At 47.2% G+C, this 26,028-nt stretch overlaps 2 protein-coding genes across 2 annotated transcripts; both read right to left on the bottom strand.

Moving 5' to 3' along the window:
• Nucleotides 1-500: 500 nt before the first annotated feature.
• On the bottom strand, nt 501-1,549 carry PtA15_18A392 (uncharacterized protein; the record flags this gene model as incomplete). The annotated part of the gene is made up of 2 exons (XM_053164926.1): nt 501-719; nt 1,223-1,549. The coding sequence occupies 2 exons, from the start codon at nt 1,547-1,549 to the stop codon at nt 501-503; spliced, it is 546 nt and encodes a 181-aa protein (XP_053028887.1).
• Nucleotides 1,550-10,473: 8,924 nt separating this feature from the next.
• On the bottom strand, nt 10,474-12,820 carry PtA15_18A391 (uncharacterized protein; the record flags this gene model as incomplete). The annotated part of the gene is made up of 7 exons (XM_053164925.1): nt 10,474-10,619; nt 10,742-10,802; nt 10,905-10,984; nt 11,051-11,158; nt 11,221-11,373; nt 11,433-11,466; nt 12,665-12,820. The coding sequence occupies 7 exons, from the start codon at nt 12,818-12,820 to the stop codon at nt 10,474-10,476; spliced, it is 738 nt and encodes a 245-aa protein (XP_053028886.1).
• Between the last annotated feature and the right edge of the window lie 13,208 nt (nt 12,821-26,028).

Here is a 26,028-nt window from a genome sequence, read left to right as displayed (position 1 = left end):
TTGTCACTTGGGATCCTTAAAGTTAAAAGCATGAAAACATATCACATGATTGTGGCATGCTGCTAATTGTAGAACCACTCCTTTCCAGGAAAATACCAGATTACATAAGGAGATAGACTCATGAACCATGATGCTTTATTTCATTCTGTTGCCATATAGCCCATGCATACATACATAAAAACAAAAAATAGTAATACATCACATAAATAGGTGGGGGATCAGGATGGAGCAATCTACAACCCTTGTTTTAATCTGCGACTGGCAAGGGCTTTGCAGGCTTCTTTGCGCGCGGTCTTGAAGTCGGCAATCCAGTAGGCGCAAGCGCGCAGCCGGCCATCCAAAGATTTCAGGGCAACTGACCCGGTTGATATTTGCTTGTTGAACTACTCCCAGTTCCTGAAGACAAACGGTGGCTGAAACAATTCTACCGTTTAAAACAACAGGTAATGTCATCTTAAACTCACTGACATACCAGGTTGTTGACAACATCACTCTAAACATTAGAAGGTTCCTGGACGAGCAGTTTGGGTGTGGAGTAGCAGGGCGAGTAACATCATCACATGAGGTGGCCATAAACCATTGGTGTGATCCTCGAAGCGTTTAGCAAAGCCAAAGTTGGTGATCAATGAGCTTTTTTTCTTGTGTGGCTGCTGCGGGACCGTCCAGAGGTGCTTGAGGGGGGTGGGGGAGGAGGTGGGCTCGCAGGGACACTCGACCTCCTTGGTCACATTGATTATGAGACCAAAGCCCACTGGAGAGCAGATTCCTGTTGCATGTGTTCTTCTCCGAGCCCAGGCAGACATCCGAGAGCATCTCCTTGGGTCCGTATTTGTACGGGAACGTCTCCATCAGCTCACTCGGCACCTCGATGTGGCCCTTCCCGCCCACCCCGGCCTGCGAGCTCATCAGCTCCTTCCGGTCCTCCCCCGCACCCACCGGGTCAAAGTGCAGTTGGACGGGTGTTTTCATCACACTCTCGTTGTTCCGGCTGATAAGACAGACCGGGTCGTAGACGCACGAGGTGTCCGTCAAGTTGATCCCGCCCAGCAAGAGAAGGGGAATTGATGTGCGTCTCTTCATCGACGGCCGCCGGTGACGTTGGCCTTGAGCCTAGCGAGAGACGGGGGATCAATGTGCGTTGCTTCATCGACGGCCGCTGGTGACGTAGGCTGTAAGTGATATGTTTGTTTAAACCAGCTTAACTGTACTAATGAATACTAACTGGAGGAGGAGGACGGGGAGGGGAGCGAGTCGGAGGAGGCGTCGGTGGAGCTGGTGGAGGCGGGCAAGAGGAGCAAGGAGCCTGCGCTGGGGGGAGCGGAAGCGGCGGCGAAGGGGCGAGGGTCGAGGGGACGGCGAGGGAAGGAGCAGCTCGAGGGTGAGGGCGAGGGCCAAAGATAGGGGTGTGTGAGTGCAGGGTCGACAAGGGGACCAGGTGGGCGGGCGAGCGGATGGGTAGCGGCGAGGAGGGTGAAGTTGAGGGGGGCGCGCGAGTGGGGCGAGCAATGACCTCGGCAGTGAGGGGGCAGGTGGCCTTCTGTGAATGCATGGAGGGGCGAGCCGGAAGGGTCGGACAAGCGGCGGTGAGCATACAGCTGAGCAGGGCGGCGATCATGATGAGGAAGATGGCACCGAGGAGGATGTTGAGGAAGTTGTTGTTGGGGAGTCTAAAAATTTCCTAGGGAGGGTAGCAGGTCGTAAAGGAGGCTGGGAGATCGTTGGGGAGGCTAAAGAGGGCGATGGTGATGTTTTTCCGCGGCTGGGGACTTGATCGTCCAATCCATGTTTTAAGGTTAGTTGACCAGTCCGTTCGAGATCAATCAGAAAAATAGGTGATCTGGGCGATCGCCGGTCTTCCCAGTCAAGGTACACCAGGGAGAAGGTGATTGGCCAAGATCTCTGAGCCTGGGCGAGGGGGGCAGGGAGTGCGAGAAGGCTGAGGCCTTGGGGTTGCTGGTTTGACAGCAAGAAATAGTGAGGGTTCGGAGCTGGTTCATTTTCTAATTGGTGTGGCTGGTGATCTAGACGGATGGGGAGATTTTTTGAGGTATTGGTTGAAGAAGAAAATTCATGCTGTTGAGTCGTAGTCGGTGCCGCGTAGGTGAAACATCCATGGGCGGCGTGGCGGTAGGATTGTTCTCAAGGATACATGTATGTATCAGGACAGAGTCGAGGGCTTGAGGCGAGCTTGCTGGTGGAACACATATAAATGGGGGTGCCCTTGTGGTCGGATAATCCCCAGCGAGCTTAACTAAGCCTCTCCGAGGAGGCGCGAAGCGTCTCCGAAGGAGAGGCGCGAAGCGTCTCCGAAGGAGAGGCGCGAAGCGTCTCCGAAGGAGAGGCGCGAAGCGTCTCCGAAGGAGAGGCGCGAAGCGTCTCCGAAGGAGAGGCGCGAAGCGTCTCCGAAGGAGAGGCTTAGGACTATTGTCCCAATCTTTGCCTGAGGCTGAGAGATATTTACACGGAAAATCATGATTTCTGTGTTTACATCTCTTTTACTCATTTCTCTCAGTACAAAATTCAAAGCCTCCTACACCATGTTGTAGCCCTGCTTCTCAGCTTTTTTGTACATATTTTTTCAATTAAATTTGTCCCAAACTCGCCGCTCAGCGGCCATTCCTGTGAGGGGTTGTCTTGAGCTATGCAATGAAGCCATCGGATCATCCGAAGGTCCAGGTCGGACACGCTCTCACGGGTTTTTTCAGTATTGACTTAAGAATGACAGGTCTCTCGTCAATACAGAATTTAGGTGGCTTGCGACATAAAAGGGTATTGACGTCTGATGTCTAACCTTATCTTCATGTGTTTAGGCCGGATGGGCGATCCGGTCTACATCAGGCCGGATAGGCTCTCAGGTGGAATTTTTACATTAATTTTTTTATTAGGGGAAGGTGGTAGGTGTTGTTTTGGAGCGCTGAGATTATGTAGAAATGAAAGAGGATTCTAATGGTACCGGAGGGTGTGAATAAATCAGAGGGGTATACAGTGATATTTGGGTTAGAAGGCATTTTTCAACATTTGGCTGGGCAGCCTCAAGCCAAATGTTGGACATTAGGCACAAGTCCCTCCCGCAAGCGGGAGGGTGCTCGCGCCCCGCGAGCACAGGGAGGGACTTGTGTTAAGTTCAAATCCCCAGGGTGTCCTCTGCCGCTGTACTTCCAGCGTGCGGTTTGCCCTCAACCCCCTCCGCTGTTGCACTTGCGCAGTTTTGAGGGGCTCTACTCGGTGGCCCCCCTTTGCATAATGCCTTCAATGCGGCGCGCTGGGGGTCATCCTCTCACCATTTTTTAACCCTGCTAGACAGGGATGGATGGTGGGCCACGGTGCATCAGCTTGCTGATGTTAGGTGGCTGGGTGCAGGTTATTGTTCTGTTTTTGTTTTTTTAATTATAGTTTTTTTTTGTTGATTTAGGCATTTGTAGAGGGAAAACCCTTTATTTTTTTTCCTGGAAGTTGTAGAGGGGAAACCCTTGATTTTTTTTTTGTGATTTTTTGTGATTTGTAGGGCAAACCCTTGAATTTTTGTTTTGTGATTCCAAGGCTTTAATAAACTTGGATTATACAGTGACCCCGCCATGTAAGCATAAGGATGGTGGACACAAATCCTATGCTTACATTGAGGTATGCTTCTTAGCAAAGTAAGCATAAATCCATTATTGCTTATATAGGACTGGCCTTTATAAGCATTGTAAATTCCCAGGGCAGTTTATGCTTACATCATGTGGCTTGAGATATTTGGGAAGCAGATGATTGGGATATTGCAAGGATTCTGGGGAAAGGAGCTTTTACCTGCTCACTGGCCAACATTTTTGAGGTTGCTGAGCTGTAGTTTGGAGATTCTTGTGGTTTCCAAGATGGAGATCAGTAGTGTACCTATGGCCCCTTGGCCGCTTTTCACAGTCCTATATAAGCATATTTCTGTTTTCTCCCCCCAATTTTTTATGCATTATGCATTATGCATAAAAAGCATCAAATTTGTGGTAACCAAAGATGGTGGACGGAAATCCTATGCTTACAGCAAATTATGCTTACAACGTGTATGCTTACATGGCGGGGTCACTGTAAAATCACAAGATTATGTACAGTGGGTCATCTAATGTTTTTGGCACCACATTTTTCAATGCAGAAGCTCAGCCACAGCCTTTAAGTCATGAGATTGGCTACAGCGGTGAAAAATAAGTTCCTAAGAATGATTATGAAATAAAAAAAAGTAAAAATAAAAAAATGAAAAATGTGGATTTTATTAATTTCTTGCAAATTTCTCAGAATGTTCATTACTGTTCAAACCAAGGAGGGAAAAATAGAGAGCACAGTATGGCATGCAACAAGAATGATAAGAATGAAAATTTTTGAAACCATTCACCAGGGGAGATATGTTCCCACTCCCCAGGGAGTGCCAGAGCTGAATTTTATGTGAGTTTTGGTCGGATGTGAGCCTGATGTGGATTAGTGACTCATCCCAAAAATAGTAAATTGGATGGAGAAGTTAGTGAAAATTCAGTCACAATTGATTTGGAAGTCAACACAATGTTGTGTAGAATTCTTTTGTTTTCTATGTACAACTGTAGGAAGAAATATGATGAAATGATATTTCACCAAAGTCCAACTCATCAATTGCTCCTGTTTACTGATTTTTAAGGATAGCAAAGCAAAATTCCCATTCTCAAAAGTAATTCCTCCAAAAAAATGGGTTTCTTGTAATTCACATTATATGCCCTGATGTACAAAATTAAACTAAAAGTTGACTTGGTATTATTGGGTTTAGATTTTTGGAATGTGGTAATGTTGCAGTCATTGAAATTGAAACCCATTTTCTTGGAAATGCGGGAATTAATTTGAATTTGGCTGATAAAAATGACAAAAAACTGTTTTAATAGGGTGAAAGTCTGAGTTAAGTCAAGGTTGGATTGTGGTGCCAATTCACTTTGGCCATATATCCTGTCCTCCTCACAAAAATTATCTAGTGAATTTTGTATTTTTTTGCTTTTCAAAATTCACATGTGCACATGCAAGTTAACCTTTCTGCACTTTTCTAATAGTCACCCTGATGTACGCGCGTACATTGAGGTGGAAATATCACAGGATGGGCCTTTCACAGCCACTTGAAAAGTAAAAAATTTGTTTTGAGACACCAATTGTCCCCCTGATGTATGCGAGTACATGAGGGGGAAAAAATCACAGGCTGGGCCTTTCACATCTCCATGGAAAGGACACACTGGTCATGGAGCCAAGAAAGGACTATATTCTGGATGAGTTCTGGATGATTTTTTGGCAAGTTATGGTTTATTTCAGGATGATTTCCAACTGATTTCCACGCTGACTTCCAGTCTTGTTCATACCTATTCAATATTGCTTTACCAAAGGCCTCCAGCACAGTTATGGAAAAAAGTTACGGTAAGGCACTCCCTGGGGAGTGGGAACATATCTCCCCTGGTGATTGCCAATGATTTTTATTAGATAAAATAAATTGAGTGGTGATTGGGTTACAGTCCTGGAGTTCAATTTGAAATTGGTTGATAACTGACAGCTCTGTTTATGAAGCTTAGGGCAAAAACCCGTCAAAAATAAGGGTTTTTAGCCCTAGCACTATAACTGTGCTGATGTAAACACTGGTAATTTAAATTACCAAGCTTGTTACGTGGCAAATATGGCCACTACAAGGGTTTTAACACTCTGTAACAGAGGAGGAATTAATTATGTAATTAATAATATGTAATTATTAATTACAGAGAATTAATTTGGCGTAAAAGTAGGTGGTAAGCGCTTAAACTGATTGGCTGCTTGACAGAGGCGGTGGTCTTACTGCAACTACTTATAAGGATAAAGCTTTAAATATACTAATAAGGGATTTTTGATGATTTAAAGGGTTTAATCCAGTGGATTTTACGTGTTGGGGAAGGTTTATAAGGAAAAGTGGCTACAAATGTAGCAGAGGAGAATATTCACGGCAAACTTACAGTTTATGGGCGGTGAATGGTCTGGGGGGTCTTTTCCTGAGGGCCAAATAGGCCTCTATTTATAGAGGGGACTTCAGTGGGCGTAAACACTGAGTCCTTTTCTCCCTATGGGAGTATCCAGGGCTGTAGCCGTGAAAAGGGCTTGGCTGTGGGTATTTCAATTGTATTAAAATAGACTAATTTCCCTGACTCTGTCACATGACATGTTTATAACCAATTGTCATGTGAAAGAGCTTCAGTAGAAGTCTACATAATACTTTCACGGGGTATTTTTACACGAGTAATATTACTTATTATTGTACAACAGTTTATTTTTATGTACTTTAATTGTTTTACTAATTTTTTGTATGTAATACTATTTTTGGGCGCTTTCTGTGGCCAATTCTTAATTATACAATTAGTACATGAAGGAATAGGAATAAGGGGGTACTTTAAGTGGGTGACCCCCCTTAATTTATGATGAGGAATCTGATTCTACAATAATAATTTAATAATTATTATTTATTTACTGAGTTATTGCAGTCTTTTGGATACTTGATGTATCTCTAAGGCTGACAATAACCCATCCACCCAAAAAATCATTGAAAATGGTTTCAAAATTTTTCACTTTTTATCATTCTTGTTGTATGCCATACCTTGCTCTCCAATTTTCCCTCTTTGGCTTGAACAGTAATGAACATTCTGAGAAATTTGCAAGAAATTAATAAAATCCACATTTTCCTTTTTTTTATTTTTACTTTTTTTTATTTCATAATCATTCTTAGGAACTTATTTTTCACCACTATAGCCAATCTCATGACTTGAAGGCTGTGCCTGAGCTTCTGCAATGGAAAATGTGGTGCCAAAAACATTAGATGACCTGCTGTACATACTTGTTCTGAGTTTGGGTGGGATGAACAGGAAGATGCAGCTCTTCCACAAACCCCAACCAAACATCCTTAAAACTTTGAGGATGCCGGGTGAGTGCAGCTTGGAATTTTCTCCAACCAAAACTGGGAAACTCATCACGCAAGTTTCCCGACCTAAAAGCATCAGCATTAGTGGCTAAGTTAGTATGGACTAACTAGCTTAGATTATGCTTGGAATAAGCTAATCCAAGTGGCCAACCGCATTGGTGCAGATTTGCAGGTCCAAGGCTGTCAGAGATTATGTATTTAGGTGCCTGTATGTTATGTGTTTGGCACCTAAACGCATAGAGTTCATGCTTTCAAGCATGATGCATATTCATGTTGTGTTTAGTCCAAGGATTAGTGGGGTCTACATCTAGACCCCACTAGCTCCAAACGGAGCTCTGGGTCAAGTTGATCCCGAGTTGATCGAAGCCGATGCGGATGCGGGGGTGGACTAAGTGCCCCAATCCGGGCTAACTTAGTGCCGAATGCGGATGCTCTAAGGTGCAAGTCTCCCCGAACTTAGCTAAGTCCCTCGATCGGAGGTGTGCAAGCGCTGTTGCAAAGCGACCCTCCAAAGGAGGGACTTATGCCCTACCTCGCAAAAGAGTAGGCAGCAGATGTCTGTTTTCAGCCTTTTTTGCTTGTCCCTCCATTGAGGCCACACAAGGACAGCTGGGGCCAATTCAGCTGCTTCAAGAGATAGCCAAGAAGCATGGCTCTCTGCTGGTATCTTTCTTTTACCTGTAACACATGAGCTTGATTTTTTTTAAAAAAAAAAAAAACGAGAGCTGCTAGGTTTTGACAGGTGTCAAAAGTATGGCTTTGGCCGAGGCCTGTTTGAACAATGCCCTCCCAAAACCCATGAACTCCTTTTTGTTTCATTTGGGATTCAAAAGGTGTTTTTGGAGGGATCCGGCCTCAGGAAGGTGGAAAGTGAAAGGGCAGATGTAGACAGACAACTCTGGCTGCTCAGATTTTTGATGGCTTTTACTTGAGTCAAGATATCAAGAGTTGAAGATTTTGAAAATTTTTCCCAGCCAAATGGGATTTCTGCTGCCTACTGTTTTGCGAGGTAGGGTGTAAGTCCCTCCTTCGGAGGGTTGCTTTGCGACAGCGCTCGCGCGCCTCCGATTGAGGGACTTCAAAGTCTCCCCTGCGGGGAGGATTGCTTTGCGAACCAACCAGCCAGCCAACTGGCTGGCGCGTGTCAAGTTCGGGGTGAGATCACTTCCAAGCCATTATTTGGCTGGCCCCCTCGTAAGCCAACCATGGATGCAAGTCCAAAGCGAACTTAACATAAGCCCTCGTCCCTGCTGCGGCAGGGGGGGGGGGCATTTGGCCTGGGAGAGATGCATAGCATCGAGATCTCTCTCCGCAGGGAGAGGACTTGCGACTAAAAAGCACATGTTGGCCTGAGAGAATCTGCAACTTTGGGTGGTGGCCGATGTCGTCACCACCTGCAGACCGCACTTTTTGACCAGTTCTTTTTTGGTCTTCATGACGTGAAGCTTGTATTTCTCTTAACTAAACTGTCTACTCAAATTCTTGGCAATCCATCCCCCTCATGCCCCAAAAAAATAGCCAAACTTGCAGATTCTTGGCCACTTACGCACAAGGCCATGGCTTTTTCCCGTGTTCCTTTTTTTTCAAAGTCACCCTCTTTTTTCCGACCGTTCGGACTTTTCTCTCACTTTCACGTGCATTTCTTGATTAGAGGGCTATGGCATTAATCTCCAATCACCAAAGGCCAAGTTGGGATTTAATTAGGCAGAAGAGAAAACCTTAAAGGGCCAACAAGAGATTCAAAAGACACTGTGTCAGCTGGCAAGTAAAACCCTTCTACCCCTTAGATTGCCAGATCAGCTTTTACTACACCATCTGCACTCCTTACAAGTTTCACATCTGTTTCACTTTCATTTCCCTTGTTATTGACATATGATTTATGCTTCTACCTAGTGATACTTGTAGATGGAAGCTCATAAGTTGTACTCGCTGGATTCTATTGTTCGCCAGACTTTCAGAAGAGAAGAACATAATAAACATCTTTTATTCATTCCTCTTTATTTGAAGATACATCAACACATCACTACTTCAAATAGCCAGTTTCCCTCATATCAACAAATCACTGTCCGGAAACTCAAGCCTGACTGTCTCAAATACTTATCACCGGCTGGGCGTAAACTCTTTGGATCAGATTCAACCCCATCTACAACTCGGAGCCACTGGATTATCCCAGTAAACTTCCATCGAGTGGATTCACATCTTCCCCGCAGTAACCCACCGCTGACACACTGTTTTTAAAAAAAGATAGAAAAATAACAAAAAACAATGGTGAGAAGCTACCTATGTAGGATTGGAGCTAAGATGGCAGCGCTCAGCTGGGATAGATTAAGGATATTGGGGAATGAGTTGAATATTTTATAATTTGTAAGAAAGGAACCCTACGGTTATTTTTGAGATTCTCTCACGCAAGAATGTTGTTGTTAGTTGTAAGCCCTGCTTGCACCTTGAACTTAACTAAGTCCCTCTCTTGCCTGAGGCTTTGCCGGAGGGACTTATGACTTATCAGGAATTCTTGTGTGAGAGAACCGGATATTTCAGCCCTCATTTCGTTACATCCGCCGTATCTCATGTAATTCTCAACCATCATTCACAAGACCAACTTTTTATACATTGCATGCTTTTTCCTATATTTTACACATTTTTCAGATTGTCTATTTCTTGTCTCAAAGTTTTCAAACATTTGATTGAGAAAAGAATAATTCAATAAAAGTACAGCGCTTTGGCTGAGCGCACTCGGACCTTTTCTGTGTGATCCAGTCAATTTCTTCAAAAATGAGACTTTTCAAAAAATTAAAGAGGGATGAAGATTGAGGCAAGGGAGTCTAAAATTATATGAGAAGGAGGGGCAGATGCAGGTGTACCATCCACCAAAATCTTAGAAGGTTTACGATGGTCAGAAACGAGTTCTGGTGGTTCAAAGGAAATCACCACCAAAACAAAAATATCTCTCATGCGAGAATCGCTGATTAGGCATAAGTCCCTCCGGCAAAGCCTCAGGCAAGAGAGGGACTTAGTTAAGTTCGCTTGCACCTACAGCTTGGCGGTGCCGCGGGCTTTGTTACGCTCGAGTCCGAAGGGAGGGACTAGTGTTGAGTTCGGGGGTTCCCAAGGCTGTATTTCCTTAGCCCTCCTTCCACAGGGGATGGTCCTCTACTTGCGGAGACACTGCCCCTCCGGGCTTTGTCAAGGCAAGACACAACCAACTTGAGCGAGTCTGTAGCTATTCGAGGGGTGAGGGGTGTGGCCCCGAGCGATGCACCATTGGCCAGACCAATGGGCATGGAGGACCCACGCAGATACACAGGCTTAGAGTGCGGAGACAGAGCCATGTGGAGTGCACCATGTCTGTCCAGCCTGGCCCCCGGCAGCCCCACACCGATCGACCCAAAACGCGCCAAGCCTCCAGGAAAGCGTACATAAATAATCATCCGGGACAGACGATGACGACGAGGATGCGGCAACAAGACAATACAACACCAGAGACACATGAAGCGAAGACGGGAGGGGAGTGTACAGGAGAGGAAGCGGGGGGACTGTGGAGGGTGAGCGGCGAAGGAGGGCTAGCAGCAGAAGCCCGAGGGGGGCGGGCGCGGCCCGGCGGCGGGCTGGGCGTGGTCGTCGGCCAGCGAGTGGTGGGGGGATGGGTTCTGGGCGTGGATGCGGACGGAGTCGCGGGAGGCTTGGGAGCGGAGGCCTTCGATGAGGGCTTTTCGGAGGACGAGGCGGCGGGAGAGGATGAGGAAGAGCTCCTCGATGCCTGTGTACGGAGCGCAAAGCGTGAGCACAGGACGGGGAGGGGACAGGACAAAGAGAGGGGGGGGAGGGTACCAGAGTCGTCCTTGGCGCTGACTTCGGTGATGCCCACCGGGCTCCCGTAGCCTTCGCCGCCCTCGTCCAGCACAGGGCCCGGCCGCGGCGCCAGCAGCAGCTCGGCGCCGCCCGTCGCCGCCGTCCACGCCGCGACGCGGGTCTGGGCCTCGTCGATGTGGACGGCGCGGCGGGCGGGGGCGAGGTCGGCCTTGGACCCGACCACCTGGATGACCAGGTCGCCGCTCATGTTCTCCCGCAGCTCTATCGCCCACACACCCACTCATCAGCGTGTCTCTTTGAGGGGGAGGGAAGGGGAGAGGGACGGACCGGCGAGCCAGTTCTCGATGTCGTGGAACGAGTCCTTGTTCGTAATGTCGTACACCAGGATCGCCGCGTTCGCGCCCCGGTAGTACATCGGCGCCATGCTGCGGAAGCCTGTCTCGGCGGGACACGTCAGCCGGGCTCGCTTGGACACACGCGAAGGGGGAGGCACTGACGCTCTTGGCCGGCCGTGTCCCAGATCTGCAGCCGGACCTTGCAGCCGTCGACGGAGAGCTTCTTTGTGCAGAACGAGGCGCCGATGGTCGAGGTGAGGGAGTAGGAGAAGGAGCCAGTGGTGTAGCGGTGGACGATGGAGGTCTTGCCGACGCCTGCGAAGAAACATCAGCGCTGGCACCAAGCCGCGATGAAGGAGGGGTAGGCGACAGACCTTGCATGCCGAGGATGACGACCTTGGCCTCGAGCTGAGCGGCGGGATGGGGCGCCGGCGGGGCGTTGGCGGTGGGGATGCGGTCGGGGGGCCGGCCGTCGAGGGAGCGGGGGACGAAGCGGGAGCTGTTGGGGTGGTCGGAGTAGGAGCGGGCGAGGGCGGGGGAGTGCTGGAGGAGGGGCGGGCGCGGGGCGGGGGAGAGGGCGTGGGGGCGGGCGGCGGGCGAGGGGTCGTCGTCGTCGGAGGCCGTCGAGGGCCCGGGGACGGGGCCTGGCCCGGCGGCGGAGGGGTATCGGGCCAGGAAGCCGGCGTTCAGGGGCGCGGTGAGGGAGTGGTGCCGGCTGCTGGCCAGCTGCTGCTGCTGCTGGGCTGTGGTTGTGTTTATCGAGTGGCGTGCTTTTCGGTGGGTGTTTCTGGTGATGATCTGGTTGAGTGCTGCTGTTGCTGAGCTCCGCTCGTCCATCGTCGGCTGGCGTGGGTTGGGTGTGGGTGTGGGCTGGGTGTGGCTACTGGGCTGGGTGGAGGAGAGAAGAGAAGAGGATGGACCTCCCCCGAGACACGGGGAGTGCCCCCGGGGCTCGGACCCCGGCATCTGATTCCAATGCCCCGGATACACCCGGGGCATCGAGAGGCTCAAGAGGGAGAATGAGCTGATTCTTCCAGGGGTTGAGACCATTCCTTGAGAGACAAGATCTTCTCAACAACATTAATTTGGCCTGAGGGAAGAGTGTTACCAAGAGAGTGTAAGGGGCAACCTTTGGAGAAAAATTGCTCAGATGCAGCACTGGCAGCTGGAATAGCTAAAAACCCGGCATGCCATCTTTGATAAGATGGGGAAGCTTTGTTGATGACCAGCCCAGTACGCAAGAATATCAAAGCTATTGGCTTCAATATCTACAGATAAATAAACAAATAGCCCCCAGGGACCCAAAAAAACTGCACGATTATCTGACATGCAAGCAGCACTGGCATTGGTATGCATGTCTTGCTGGTGTTGATTCTCTTTCTCTATTATTTGATAAGTTTGCTCATGCAGCTTTGGGTGAGTGCTCCTTGCAGGGCCTTTCACACCCCCTGGAACTCAAAATTTGGGGGCCATTCCCTTGTCCTCTTCTAAATATTTGCTCATCTCTGATTCCATGTTGTCAATGTGTGTGCTGGTTTGGTACAAAAACAACAACAACATGGGCTGTGTTTCTTTTTTTTTTTTTTTGCTTGCTTGCTTGCTTCACCTGTTTGGTGTTGCCAGGTTTGATACCATTAGCAAAGCCTTGAGGAACTTGCAGAAACTGTGCTACTAATCCATTGACTGACATTGCGCCATAGTTCTCCATGAGGAAGGAGAGGTTGTTCCAGAAACTTGCTTTGAACTGAGCATCAAGTTTCATTGCATGGATGTAGACTTGTTTTTAAAGAGGTACTGGTTGATTTTTTCTGCTATTTGGGCCGCAGGAACAACTCCTTGAAGATGATCAGAAAGACCTTGTCAGATGGTGAGAAGGTGCCTCATGAGAGCAGGCTTCAAGGTGATGCACAGAGCATCTCAGTTGCCTTGGAAAGCAGCTCAAGCATATCCATGATTGGTGAAGTTACACACCTATGTGAATGGCCTCAATCTCATGAATTGAGGAAGAGGCCGGGATCTCAAACCCACAGTCCAAGCCACCACAGCAGGGCAGAAAAAACTGATAAGAGCATCTGCATTGGTGCGGGTGTAACTCGAGCAGTAACAGATCTGCTTACTCCCAGATTAGCGCTAATCCTGGCCGGCAACCGCATTGGTGTGGGATAAAAAGATGTGTAAGTATGTTGTATGCACCTACAGCTTATGTAAGCTGTGTTTGGTGCATAATTTTGGGTGGGGAGGAGTGTCTGCATGCAGCACTTACTCCCAGGATTAGCAAGGAGTAACTTTACTCCCGCTTACTCCAAATCATACTCCCGGGAGGAGTTTAGTCCGATTAAATCAGACCCAATGTGGTTGCCGAGGAGGATTAGTTATGCTAATCCTCCCTTAATCCGCAACTGATGTGGATGCTCTAACATTTTCTGATGTATGTACGCAGGTGCTAACCACACAAGCAGGGAAATCCTGGCTACAAGTCACTTGCAGAAAGGATAACCAAAGCAAGCTCCAAAGGTAAGCGGCTTGATATCCAACTGTTGTGTTGATCTAGATGCAGATCTAACACCGCATCATATTCCTTTAGAAAAAGTCCAAAAGGAACAGACAGAACAAACCAATTCTACTCAAAGAGTGGGAGAGTCAATTGGTATGTCATCCAGTTCCAAGCTAAGAAAGAGAGAGAAACAAGAGGCTAAAATAAAGCATATGTTTTTTCTTAAAACAGACAATTTTGCATCACTCATACATTGTTTCTCCCAAGCTCAATAAGCTGGACCAAAAGAACAGAAAGGTCCAACCTAGTAAGGACCAAAAGTTTTATTAACTGATAAGAGTACTCAAGCTAATGATCAGTGTGTCAAATCAGATCAATCTTAGCAACTCAGAGAAAGGACACTGTTCTTATCTTTCCATCTCACCATCTAACTGGGAGACAGTGGTCTCTTGCTTGCTCTTAGGTAACAACAAGTTTTGTTTAATCAATCCTAAGCTGTATCTAGTGTAGACAGAAGTTATAATTAAAAGAAACGGGTTTACTTTGCGCATGGAGGGAAACTTGTTGCGCACGGGAATTTCCGTTGACTCAATGTCCCGTGACATTGGGCCCCCCTCTGTGCGCGCCACCAGCTCCCCTCAAAAAACTATCCCCACACGGGGGTGCCCTGCGGTGACAGGTGGCCGGGTTGAGACACTCCGGCCATCTGGAGGAAACACTCCCCTTGATGACCGGCACAGACCGGTCATCAAGAGGGTATATCACATCTCTCTCAATGACCGGCATTCCGGTCATCAAGAGGACACATCCCCCTTGATGACCGGCACAGACCGGTCATTGGGAGGCTACATCCCTCTTGATGACCGGTACAGACCAGCCATCCGGAGGAAACAATCCCCTTGATGACCGGTACAGACTAGAGATCGCCAAGTGGACCCGGGTACCCGCGGTGTTTTTTGTGATATTCAGACACCCGTACCCGTACACGGCACCCGCAAGCGGGTACCAGCGGTACTTTTTGCGGGTACCGCGGGTACTTGTATTTTTTTTATCCAACACCCTCACTCAATGACAGCTACAGACTGTTCATTGGGAGTGATGGTTCCTCTCGATGACCAGGCTCTGTCCCAGTCATCGGGAGGGTTGTTTCCTCTTGATGACCGGGACAGATCCTGGTCATCGGGAGGAAACAGCCCTCTCGATGACCGGCATAGACTCCGCTCATTGAGAGGCTTGTTTCCTCTTGATGATCGGGGTCTGTACCAGTCATCAAGAGGAAACAACCCTCTTGATGAGCGGGTTCTATCCCGGTCATCGAGAGGGTTGTTTCCTCACAATGACCGGGTTCTGTCACGGTCATCGAGAGGGTTGTTTCCTCTCAATGACCGGGTCCTGTCCCGGTCATCAAGAGTGTTGTTTTCTCTCAATGACCAGGTTCTGTCCCGGTCATCGAGAGGGTTGTTTCCTCTCGATGACCGGGATCTGGCCCGGTCATCGAGAGGGCTGATTCCCCTTGATGACCAAGATCTGTCCGGGTCACCTAGAGGGTTCAATTCCTCTTGATGACCGGGGTCTGTCCCGGTCATCGAGAGGGCTGATTCCCCTTGATGACCAGGATCTGTCCCGGTCATCTCGAGGAATCAACCCCATCAGTGACCGTAACAGCGGGTACCCGGGTACCTGGAAGACCCGCCTGCCGCAGGTATTTTTGGCGGGTATCTGGCTAGCTTAACTAAGCCTCTCAAACGGAGGGTCCAGGGGACCCCGCTGTGGTAGACGCTTTAGTTCTAGATGGAAAAATTCAAAAATTTCTAGTTTACATATGTAGTGTTACATTACACCATCTTTTGATACACACACTCCCGTCAGTTTACATACACAGTTTTACAAAACTGCATGTATATAGCTTACATACTACCCTTTTACATATATATGTGGCTGCGTAGCAACCAGCCAGCCTCATATGCAGCTGTGTAGCAACCACAAGCCACTTATTACAGTAACCTAGCAACCACAAGCCACATTAATAGAGCGGCATAGTAACCATGGGGCTGTGCAAGTCACTCAAGCAGACTACACAGCAATACAGAAAGCTGTGCAGGTCACTTGAGAAGACTCCATAGCAACCAGAGGGCTGTGTAAGCCACACTTGTAACTAGATCACCAGCTAAATTTGCTCATGAATACACTGCCACACTGTACATAGCTGTATTTGCACAGCATTTGTAAAGGCACACCAGCCAAAACCCTTCATGTACATAGACCACCAGCACAAATGCCTCACATTTTCCTATATAAGGAGGGGCTCTCTCTTCCTTTTCCCCCCCATGGAATCCAATCAAGGAGATCATTCCCCCCACGAGATTCAAATAAATTGTCACCCTCACACTCTCCGCCACATAATAAAATACTAGCTTTATATCTTGCAATACACAGTCCATTGTGAGCCACTTGTGAGAAAAGTATTCAACTACACTAGACCACTGTCTTCTTGCTTCCAGCCTAGCTGGGGGTGTTGTCAGTCTTTGTCTTTCAGAGAAGCAGGGGTTTCCCCACACATACTTCTCTAAATTCAGCCATAAGAGGTGCAAACCGCTTTTGGAGTCTCACAACGCCCGGAGGGCTCTCCGCAGGAGAGGCTTACACCTAATGTCTGAAGTCTGGCAGGGAAAGGAAGGATATTCAACCCCAAAATCACTAAATAATTATTTAAAAATCAGCAAAACATGTACAAAAAAAACTGAATAGACAGTTTCATTGGCAGTTGTCAGCCTTAGAGTCAACACAGCTGACCTAAAGTCTGCCTTTTTCTACTTTTTACATATGAATTACTTCATATCTTTTTCATATTAAGAGATATCCTTGTTTTGACTTCATATTCTGTTTCCTCATGCAATTTTAACCCTAGTTACAACTTACCAATTCTCTGTAACTCTACTCCTTCCCTGAGTTCTTGAGTTGTGGCGCGCATGCGCAGTTGTGACGTGTCAGCGCTACCAGGCGCGCCAAACCCTTGCCTGAGGAGGATCTACAGACTTCAGCAGACCAGAACCACACCTCCAGACAACCCAGGATCACCAGAACAAGGCCACTACACTCCCAGTATCACAAACAGGAATATTGACAGTTAGTACCCTTTTCATTGAACCTTGATTATCTCAGAGGAGTTCCTCTCTGTCTCTTTGACTGCTTTCTCTCCTCTCTTGTTTGTTTCTCTCCTCTTTGATCACAGGTACATATACCTCTAGACATCTACTCTCAAGGATCAAATCACTTCATATCCTTCTTTTTCTGTGGTTTTTGTCAGTAACAAACCACATAGGTTTCCCTTTAAAGAACCCTGACTATCCACAGAGAAGTCTAAAAAATTGTGGCTGATTAGACTTGTCTAATTCAGATACCTTCCACGTTTCCATTGTGAGAAGAGGCTGTTGCAATCTCTGGCACAGCTTGGCAGCACTCCCTTAAGGAGTAGCATTGCTAGTGGATGTTATTTCCCACCTACAGGTCAACAAAACCTTGAATATCATCTCTCAGATCATCTATTTCTCTCTCTCTCTTTTTCTCTTACTGTTTGTTATTTCTTTATCCCAAGAAATCCAAGCAGTGCCCACCCATTTTTCTTGTGTCCTGCTGTCACATAAGAGACATAGGCTCACAGCAGTGCTGATGTGACCCTCACCCAAAAATTTGAGCAAAAAGACCCAAAACTGATTGAAGGAATCCGTTTTGAAGGTCAAAGCAACCCTGAAGGATATTACATTGCTCTCACCAGGGAGGGATTTGTTGCACTCTCTAGAGAGTGCCAGACCGTAATTTTGTCAGTTGCTTGGTATGATGTGAGTTCAATGTCATCTGTAACTTTGTTAAACTTCCTCCCCAATAGAAGGGTAACTGTAGGTGAAGTTGTTGTGAAATGATCTGTCACTCAATGTCAACACATCATTATTGCTCTGTTGAATTTTTGTGTTTGGTTCATCATGATCACAATTTTGAACACAAGCTTCAATGCACAAAATTGTCGCCAAGAATGTACCAATCCTTATTCAAAAATATTGCTTTATCCAAGTGACAGGCAATATTTTTCATTGCAGAATTGTTTTAATTCAAAAACCAAACAACACCACATTATGAAAAATACTTGTCAAGTATAGCAACTTCAGAGGATCAGCCAAATGGTGGATGAATCCTAGTGAGTGACATATTTCAGCCATGATATTATTTGGGGAGAGTGGTTTGGTATCAAATTTATATCCTTCAAGAACAGGGAAAAAGGTAGGAAAACCTGTGTAACATGAAATTTGACTCCCAGAAATACAAAATGTGAAACTACTGGATTTAGTTTTCCCTAAAAATTTTACTAAGTGATGGAACATTCAGGAATTTTAGATTCTGAAGTGTGAATCACTTATTATCATTTCGGAATACGCACCTTGTGTACAGGACTACACATTGTACAATTTTCATACCTTTAGTTAAAACTTACTGAAAAATGCAGGGTTCAGAGCCACAAATAAAATTGTTCAACACCAAAAGGGGCTAGATTGGTGGAGGTTAATGGGAACTTCAATATCCCCTTGCTTCTGAAAACAGCTGGAGAAATAATTCAACAGTTTGCCTGAGACCTCCAAGGCAAACAGTCACTTCTTAAATGCTCACACACATCTTGGTTTGGGTTATGTATGCCTTTTGTCTTTTAGATTGATTGTCTTCACATATTTTCCATACATATTTTCCATGAATTTTCTCCTGCACGTAGGATTCATTATTCACAGGGAACTTTGTTTCCATGTGCATGGTGCAAAAATGTGGTGTTGATTGCTCTTATCACATGCCACTTAAGTAGCACAGGCTGCTAGATAAGCCTTTGGTACTGCAGACCTGCTGTATCCAGACCACTGAAAATTATTGGCCTTGGAACAGCAGGAGTGGCACGCACATGTGAGGAAAAGAGTTAAAAAAAAATTGTCTGGTGGTTTGAAGGTGGGCACATGTAAACCATGGGCGCGCGGGGAAACTTGGATTGGTTTTGTATCCCCCTGTGTCCCCCGGGGAGTGTTATTTTCTTATGTAATGTCCACCCTCAGGTTCGGGCGAACGTGAGGGTGGACATTGGCAAGTCGCTGGCACATGTACTGCAAGTTGATGAACAGTGTGTACTGTTCATTGCACTGGTAAAGTCCCAGCTGACTCCCAGTACATGCTGGCAATCAAGCTGGGCGTATCCGAGCCTTGTAGTGAGTATAAACTGCCTACCAAGCTCAGATAGGCCCAGATCGATGACCAGCATGTGCTGGTCATCGGGCTAGGGCTTCTCCGGCTCAACGACAAGCACGAACTGGTCATCAAACTGGAAGAGGCCGCGCTTGGTGACCAGCATGCATTTGTCATCAGCCCCCTGGCTCTCCGAGCTCAAACCCGGAGTACATAGGTCATCAAGCCAGGGAAGCCCTCGCGCGATGACCAGCACATGCTGGTCATCTATCTGGGATTTTACGAGCTCAGTAGGCAGTACATACTGTCCACCGAGCTCTTAAAAGCCCAGCTGAATGACCAGTACATGCTGGCTGTTGAGCTGGGATTTTCCCAGCGCGATGTGGGGTGCATGCCGGTTCACCAGGCTGAGAAAGGCTCCGCTCAACAACCATTGTTTGCTGGTCATTGAGCTGAGATTTTCACAGCCTATTACCCTGTAATCAATTGGATGGTGGCTCCACTTGATGGCCAGTGCACACTGGTCATTGAGAAGAGAAAAACTTAATGTGATGGCCTTACAAACTGGTCATTGAGCAGAGGATGTCTCAAATCAATGGCTGGTAATATACATGGCCATCAAGTGAAGCTCTCCAATTGATTGCCAGTACCCAGGCTCATTTATTGGAGTATGTCTCAACTTGATGGCCTTCCAAACCACCATTGAGCGGAGGCTTTTGCCACTCAATGCATGTCCATACTGGTACTCAATTGGAGGGTGTATCCACTTGATTTCCAGTACACACTGGCCAGTGGAGGATCCCTGTGGGTGCCAGAATGAGCAATTGATTTGAGAAAACCAATATTTGAGTTTAACTCACTGGAACACACAAGATTGGATATGGAATAACTCAGTATGAGTTCAGTATAACCATACAGCTGAACCACAATAAAGTTACACATGAGGGAATGGTTCACATCTGGCAGACTTCCAGGGAGAAATTACGGTCTGGCACTCTCTGGAGAGTGCAACCAATCCCTCCCTGGTGTCTGAAGATCCATTTTTGGATTTTCTGATAATATGCACAATTGAATTTCCTTTCTGCAACAAAATGTAACACTACATGTGTAGGATCTGCGGGTTTGCGGATCCAGGATCCACCAGGCATGATGGTTGCACATCCTTAGTTTACATTTCTTCATGTTTTTTTTTATTTTTAAACCATTAGTACAGTGCAAATGGTTTGGATTGAGGAGATGAGACCAGTGCCAAATGAAAGCTGAGGTCCAGAAGTATCTTTTGGCTCTGGGGCAGGTCCACAGGACCTGAGGGGGAGGCTGGCTGAGGGTTACTATTTTCCCTCCAGCCAATTTTGATTTCTTTCCCAGCCAAAATTTTGACATTACGCGCAAGTCCCTCCCTGCGGGAGGGGCCGCTTTGCGGCCAGCCACAGCGAGCCTCCCACCAGGGGGGAATTGTGTTAAGTTAGGGTATCTGGGTACCTGCTGCTTTTTTGCCCAAAATCCCACACCCAGACCCGTACACGGCACCCCCGCGTGGGTACCCGACGCCATGTGGCGGGTACCCGCCCGCGGGTCCTGGGTACCTGCGCGCGGGTCCACTTGGCAATCTCTAGTACAGACTGGTCATTGGGAGGCTACATCCCTCTCAATGACCGGTACAGACCGGTCATTGGGAGGCTACAATCCTCTTGATGACCGGAATAGACCGGTCATCAGGAGGCTACAATCCTCTTGATGACTGGTACAGACCGGTCATTGGGAGGCTACAATCCTCTCAATGACCGGAATAGACCGGTCATCAGGAGGCTACATCCCTCTCAATGACTGGCATAGACCGGTCATTGAGAGGGATGTGTCCCCTCAATGACAGGTCTGTTCCGGTCATCAAGAGGGATGTGACCTCTTGATGACCGGTCTATCCCGGTCATCAAAGGGGATGTGTCCTCTCAATGACCAGCCTATTCCGGTCATCCATTGGGAGGGATGTAACCTCCTGATGACCAGTCTATTCCGGTCATCAAGAGGGATGTAGCCTCTCAATGACCGGTCTATGCCAGTCATCAAGAGGGATGTAGCCTCCCAATGACCGGTCTATTCCGGTCATTGAGAGGATTGTGGCCTCCCGTCACAGCGGTGGGCAGATACGTTCTCCAAATGGATAACTCTGAGGGTAACGTAGCCTTTACAGTTACGTTATCTGCTAGTTACAGATATCTAATTTGGAGTTACAATATCTCCTGCAGAAAATGGGCTCCATTTTATCTAGTTACGTTCCCTGGTTATTTTGAACAAAACCAGTTACATTACATTTTTTCCCAGATTTGGGTAACTTTGGTGTAACTTTCTGGTAAAGGCCCTGATTTGTGGTTGTTTATATCAATATGAGCAAGATGTTTGCTCAAGATGACACTAAACAACCACATAAACTCAGTATGCTGCCAGGAAGCAAGATTAAAAGTTGTTCAGAGTGAGGGTTGAACCCACAACTCCAAACATCACTAACCTCAGAGAGGCGAGCCTTAACCAATAACACTACGGGCAAATAGGTGTCGTTGCGGCCCGCAGTGTCACCTGACATTGCATTTGGGGTTGCGGCCGCAGTGACTGCGCCTACTTGCGCAGTCACGCGGGCTTGCAACAACAGGGTGACGCTGCATCCCACAGCAACAGCTACATGCCTGTAGTTTAAGCTACAGACATGATACCAACTTGCTCTTTTTTTCAATAATCACAACCCCCTTTACAAAAATCCCATATCAAAAAAGTTACATTACCAAAAACATAAAAAATCAGGTTGAAAAAAAAGTTACTTTACTATACTTTACTGCACAAATTTTGTACGTTACCAAGTTGGCCAATTTGGATAACTAAAAAGATGTTATGTTATCCAATTTCACTGCCGTAATGTAAAGTAATGTATCTGCCCACCGCTGCTCCTGATGACCGGTCTGTTCTGGTCATTGAGAGGATTGTGGCCTCCCAATGACCGGTCTATTCCGGTCATCAAGAGGATTGTAGCCTCCCAATGACCGGTCTGTACCGGTCATCGAGAGGGATGTAGCCTCCCGATGACTGGTCTGTACCGGTCATTGAGGGGGATGTGTCCTCTCAATGACCGGAATGCTGGTCATCGAGAGAGATGTGATATACCCTCTCAATGACCGGTCTGTGCCGGTCATCAAGGGGATTGTTTCCTCCGGATGGCCGGAGTGCTTCAGCCCGGCCACCTGTCACCTCACGGCACCCCCGTGTGCGGATAGTTTTTTGAGGGGAGCTGGTGGCACGCACAGAGGGGGGCCCGATGTCACGTGACGTCGAGTCAACAGAAATTCCCTTGCGCAACAAGTTTCCCTCCGTGCGCAAAGTAAACCCAAAAAGAAATAAATCTTATTCTTCCATGTTCTTTCAGTTGAATTGTTGTGGTAAAACATTTACCAAGGTACTCAAGCCAACAGTGGGTCAGCTACGCTACCATAGCTGTTAGTGTAGCGTAGCACAGCGCAAATACACTATTTTTTGGCGTAGTGTTAGCGCGACCGCGCGCATCTGCGCTAACGCTACGCGCACAGGGTGCAAAGCTATTTTAGCTTTTAGCGTAGCGTTAGCGCAGACTTGCGCAAGGGCGCTAACGGTAAGCACGCAGGGCGCAAAAGAGTGTTTGCTACGCTGCGCTACAGCGCTTTTTGAGGCAAAAAAGGCCTTTTTTTCCGCTAAAAGCGCCTTAGCGCAACATAGCGCAGCGTAGCGGCTGTATTGTAGCGCTAACGCTAAACAAAAATTGGCGTGCTGTTAGCGCGGCGTAGCGGCGCTAACAGCGCACTAACGCTATTCAAAAAAGGACAGCGCTTTTTGCCGCTACGCTAAACGTTAGGGCTAAAATAGCGTAGTTTAGCGTAGCGGCCCACTGTTGCTCAAGCCATCTACCCACTTGAGGATGGAGTTTGCATCAACTTGGGATCAATCAGTCACTGACACAGAACTATTAGTTGATGGTGTTGGGGTGGTTGAGCCACCCATATCAGCTGTTGATAGTGGTTCTCCATTGTTGGTGTCTTCAAGGCATCCAAGGACAGAGATTCCTGCCTTTGCCACAATATTTATGACATGGGCAACACACCCAGGAAGCTGCTGAGCCCAGTCAAAGCCGGGAAGATGAAGTCCCCACCACCACGGAAGCTTTGGGGGCTAGGCTGAGTAGGGAGTGCCCCAGCTGAATTTGGGGTTAGTTTTTGTCTGAACTGTGGCAGAAGTCCTTAAAATGTGATGGTGAATTGTTCAATTACTGGGCAAGAACTATAGACCAACCCAATTTGGAGTGATATGTAACCATTGGACGTGAAATATCATTCAAATCCGTTGAATTAATCTTGAAGTCAAGTTCATGTCAATCCTAACTGAAGTTCTACATTTCAAAATCAGGTAGCTCTTGCATCTACAAAATTTTTTGAAAGTGGGATGAACTGCCTTCATCAAATATACATCACACCTGAAACACAACTGCCTAGATTTGGATGAAGAAAAAGCAAAAATGTTGTGTATTTGCACAAGAGCAGGAGAACTGTATTTTGGCTGGGTACTACTACATGAGGGTGACACAGTTCATAAATTGCTCAGCTGCAAATGCCCCTCTGTTCTGAAAAATGTGTGATTGGTGGTTGATTTGTCACCCTATTGTACACATGTACAAAGGGTGACAAATCAGACACTTTTCATACCAGAGGGGGATTTCTGCAGAGTGAATGAAGGTAAAATTCAAGAAAAGTTTAGCTTTAACTGCCCTGATGGACTACAATTTGTCACCCTATTGTATGCACATACAATAGGGTGACAAATCACACACCAATCAAAAATCTGTTGAGGCCACAGCAATGGGTACAGGAGGGTGAAATGGTTCCAACACCATTCAGATTGATGTCACCCTCTGGTACAAACAGTGTTTCATGAGTGGGGCTTTAAACTTTAGTTAAACTTTGGTTACCAACACTTTGTGTTCTGTGGTCCACTTTAGTTAATACTGAGTTGGAGATGTGTTCCAGCTGAGTTATGGATACTTCATATATAGTTGTATATCATTTCATGTTTTATTATCCATGTGATTTAGTAGACATTGCACCAAGCTATGAAAAATACAAGGTAGGGCACTCCCTGGGGAGTGACCCCCAAGATTCCCTGGTGCAAGTCATCTTGTTGTTTTTTGTTCCATTATTGGCCCAGATGATGTGAATGTTCTCAAGGAAGCCAAAACTGTCAGAACATGTTGGCAAAATTCTTGCTGGTGTACTGATCCCTGAAAGCAAAAGTGTTACTTATCAGTTTTGCATACACCTCAAACCGCATCAAACAATTAAAATCAACAAGACAAACCGTGAACATGAGGAATGGCAAGCATCACATCCTTCATCTTAAAATACTCAGTGATGAAGTGTACCGTCACTGAGATGAAAGATGTAAAGTTTGGTGCAGTCCAGGCATCTTGAGTAAAACATATTGATTATTTTTTTTACAAGATTTTCAAGTTTCATTGCCTCTTTATGTTGAAAGTATACCCTGGAGAGGTGCCTAGTAATATCCAAGCAGTAAGTACTGGCATAGCTCTTTTGTTGATAAGCTGAAAAAGACCTCAAAATAACTTTTTCTCAACAATGGCACAGGGTAGATCACACTGCACAACAAATTTCAGAAGAGTGTTGGTCAACAATTCACTGTTGAGCTCAACCCGGAAAACAAACCAATGCGTCATTAGTTTATCAATCTGAAGTATGAATATGAGGACAGAAAAAGTACTTACTTTTGGTCTCCAACACCAGGAAAAAAAAGTATTCACTTGATGGCAAGTGACATGACACAGCTTTGTTTTCAGCTCCAACACTGCTCCAATGCTGCTCCTCTCCACCAGCACATCTAGGGCTCACATTACAGGTGTCAGGATCAAAGCACTCAATGTTACAAAACCAGATGATGCTCAGCTTTGGCCCTGGCCCAGCTGATGCTCAGTTTTTCCCCTGGCCCAGCTGATGCTCAGCTTTGGAACTGGCGACCTGATGATTATCTTTGGCCCAGGCACAGCTGATGCTCAGCCTTGTCCATGGCTCAGCTGATGCTCAGCTTTGGCCCTAGCCTAGCTAATTTTCAGCTCTGGTCCTGTCCAAGCTGATTCCCATCTTTTTCTCTGGCCTGACTCAGCTGATTATCAGCAATCTGAGCACCAGCTGGCCAGCTGGCCCAGTACTGGGTCAAATCTGAGCATCAGCTGGAACAGGACTAGGAAAAGGCTGAGCAAGGACTGCTACAAAGCTGAGCATCAGCTGCGCCGGACTAGTACAAAGCTGAGCATCACCTGGGCAAGGACTAGTCAAAAGGCTTTATTCCAATTCTGAGAGTGAGCTGCGTGAAAAAGCTGAGTATGAGCTGGGCAAAAAAGCTGAGTATGAGCTGGTCAAAAAAGCTGAGTATGAGCTGGGCAAAAAAGCTGAGTATGAGCTGGGTACCAAAGGACAGAACTGAGGATCAGTTGGGCTCATCAAAAACTGAACAGGACCTCCTTGGTAAATTTTGGAAGTTGAGGAGATGGTTGGGAGATTGGGGTCAATAGTGGATAGATATCAGATAGATGGTGGGTGGCTGGCTGGAGCTGGTGTGTAGAGATGGCAATTGGTACCCGGGTACCCACCGCGTGTCCGGGTACCGCCTGCTTTTTTGACCCAAAACAGATACCCGTACCCATACTTGGCACCTGCGGCGGCGGTACCCGGGTCTTTCTGGCGGGTACCGGCGGTACCCGCCAAGTTGTTTTTTGTAGATATGTGCCTGCTTGCCGAGAGGGATCCCTCTCGGGCTTCTGCGAGCTGGTATCAGTATACCTGCCGCCAAGAGAGGATTTATACCTGCTTGCCAAGAGAGATTCCTCTTGGCAAGCACTGGTATACACACACCATCTCGCCAAGAGGCATTCCTCTTGGCAAGCTGGTGGGTGTATACCTGCTTGCCGAGAGGAATCCCTCTCACCAGCTTGCCAAGAGGAATGCCTCTCGGCGAGCTGGTGTGTGTATACCAGTGCTCGCCAAGAGGAATCCCTCTCGGCGAGCTGGTGTGTGTATACCGGTGCTCGCCAAGAGGAATCCCTCTTGGCGAGCCGGTCATGGTGCGTGTACACCAGCTCTCCAAACTCTTGGCGAGCTGTTGTGTGTAGACCAGCTCTCCGACCTCTCGGCGAGCTGGTGTGTGTACACCAGCTCTCCGAACTCTTGGCAAGCTGGTGT

This window comes from Puccinia triticina, chromosome 18A (assembly GCF_026914185.1).
Source record: "Puccinia triticina chromosome 18A, complete sequence".
Classification (NCBI taxonomy): domain Eukaryota; kingdom Fungi; phylum Basidiomycota; class Pucciniomycetes; order Pucciniales; family Pucciniaceae; genus Puccinia; species Puccinia triticina.
This window is presented reverse-complemented; position numbering and strand designations above follow the sequence as displayed.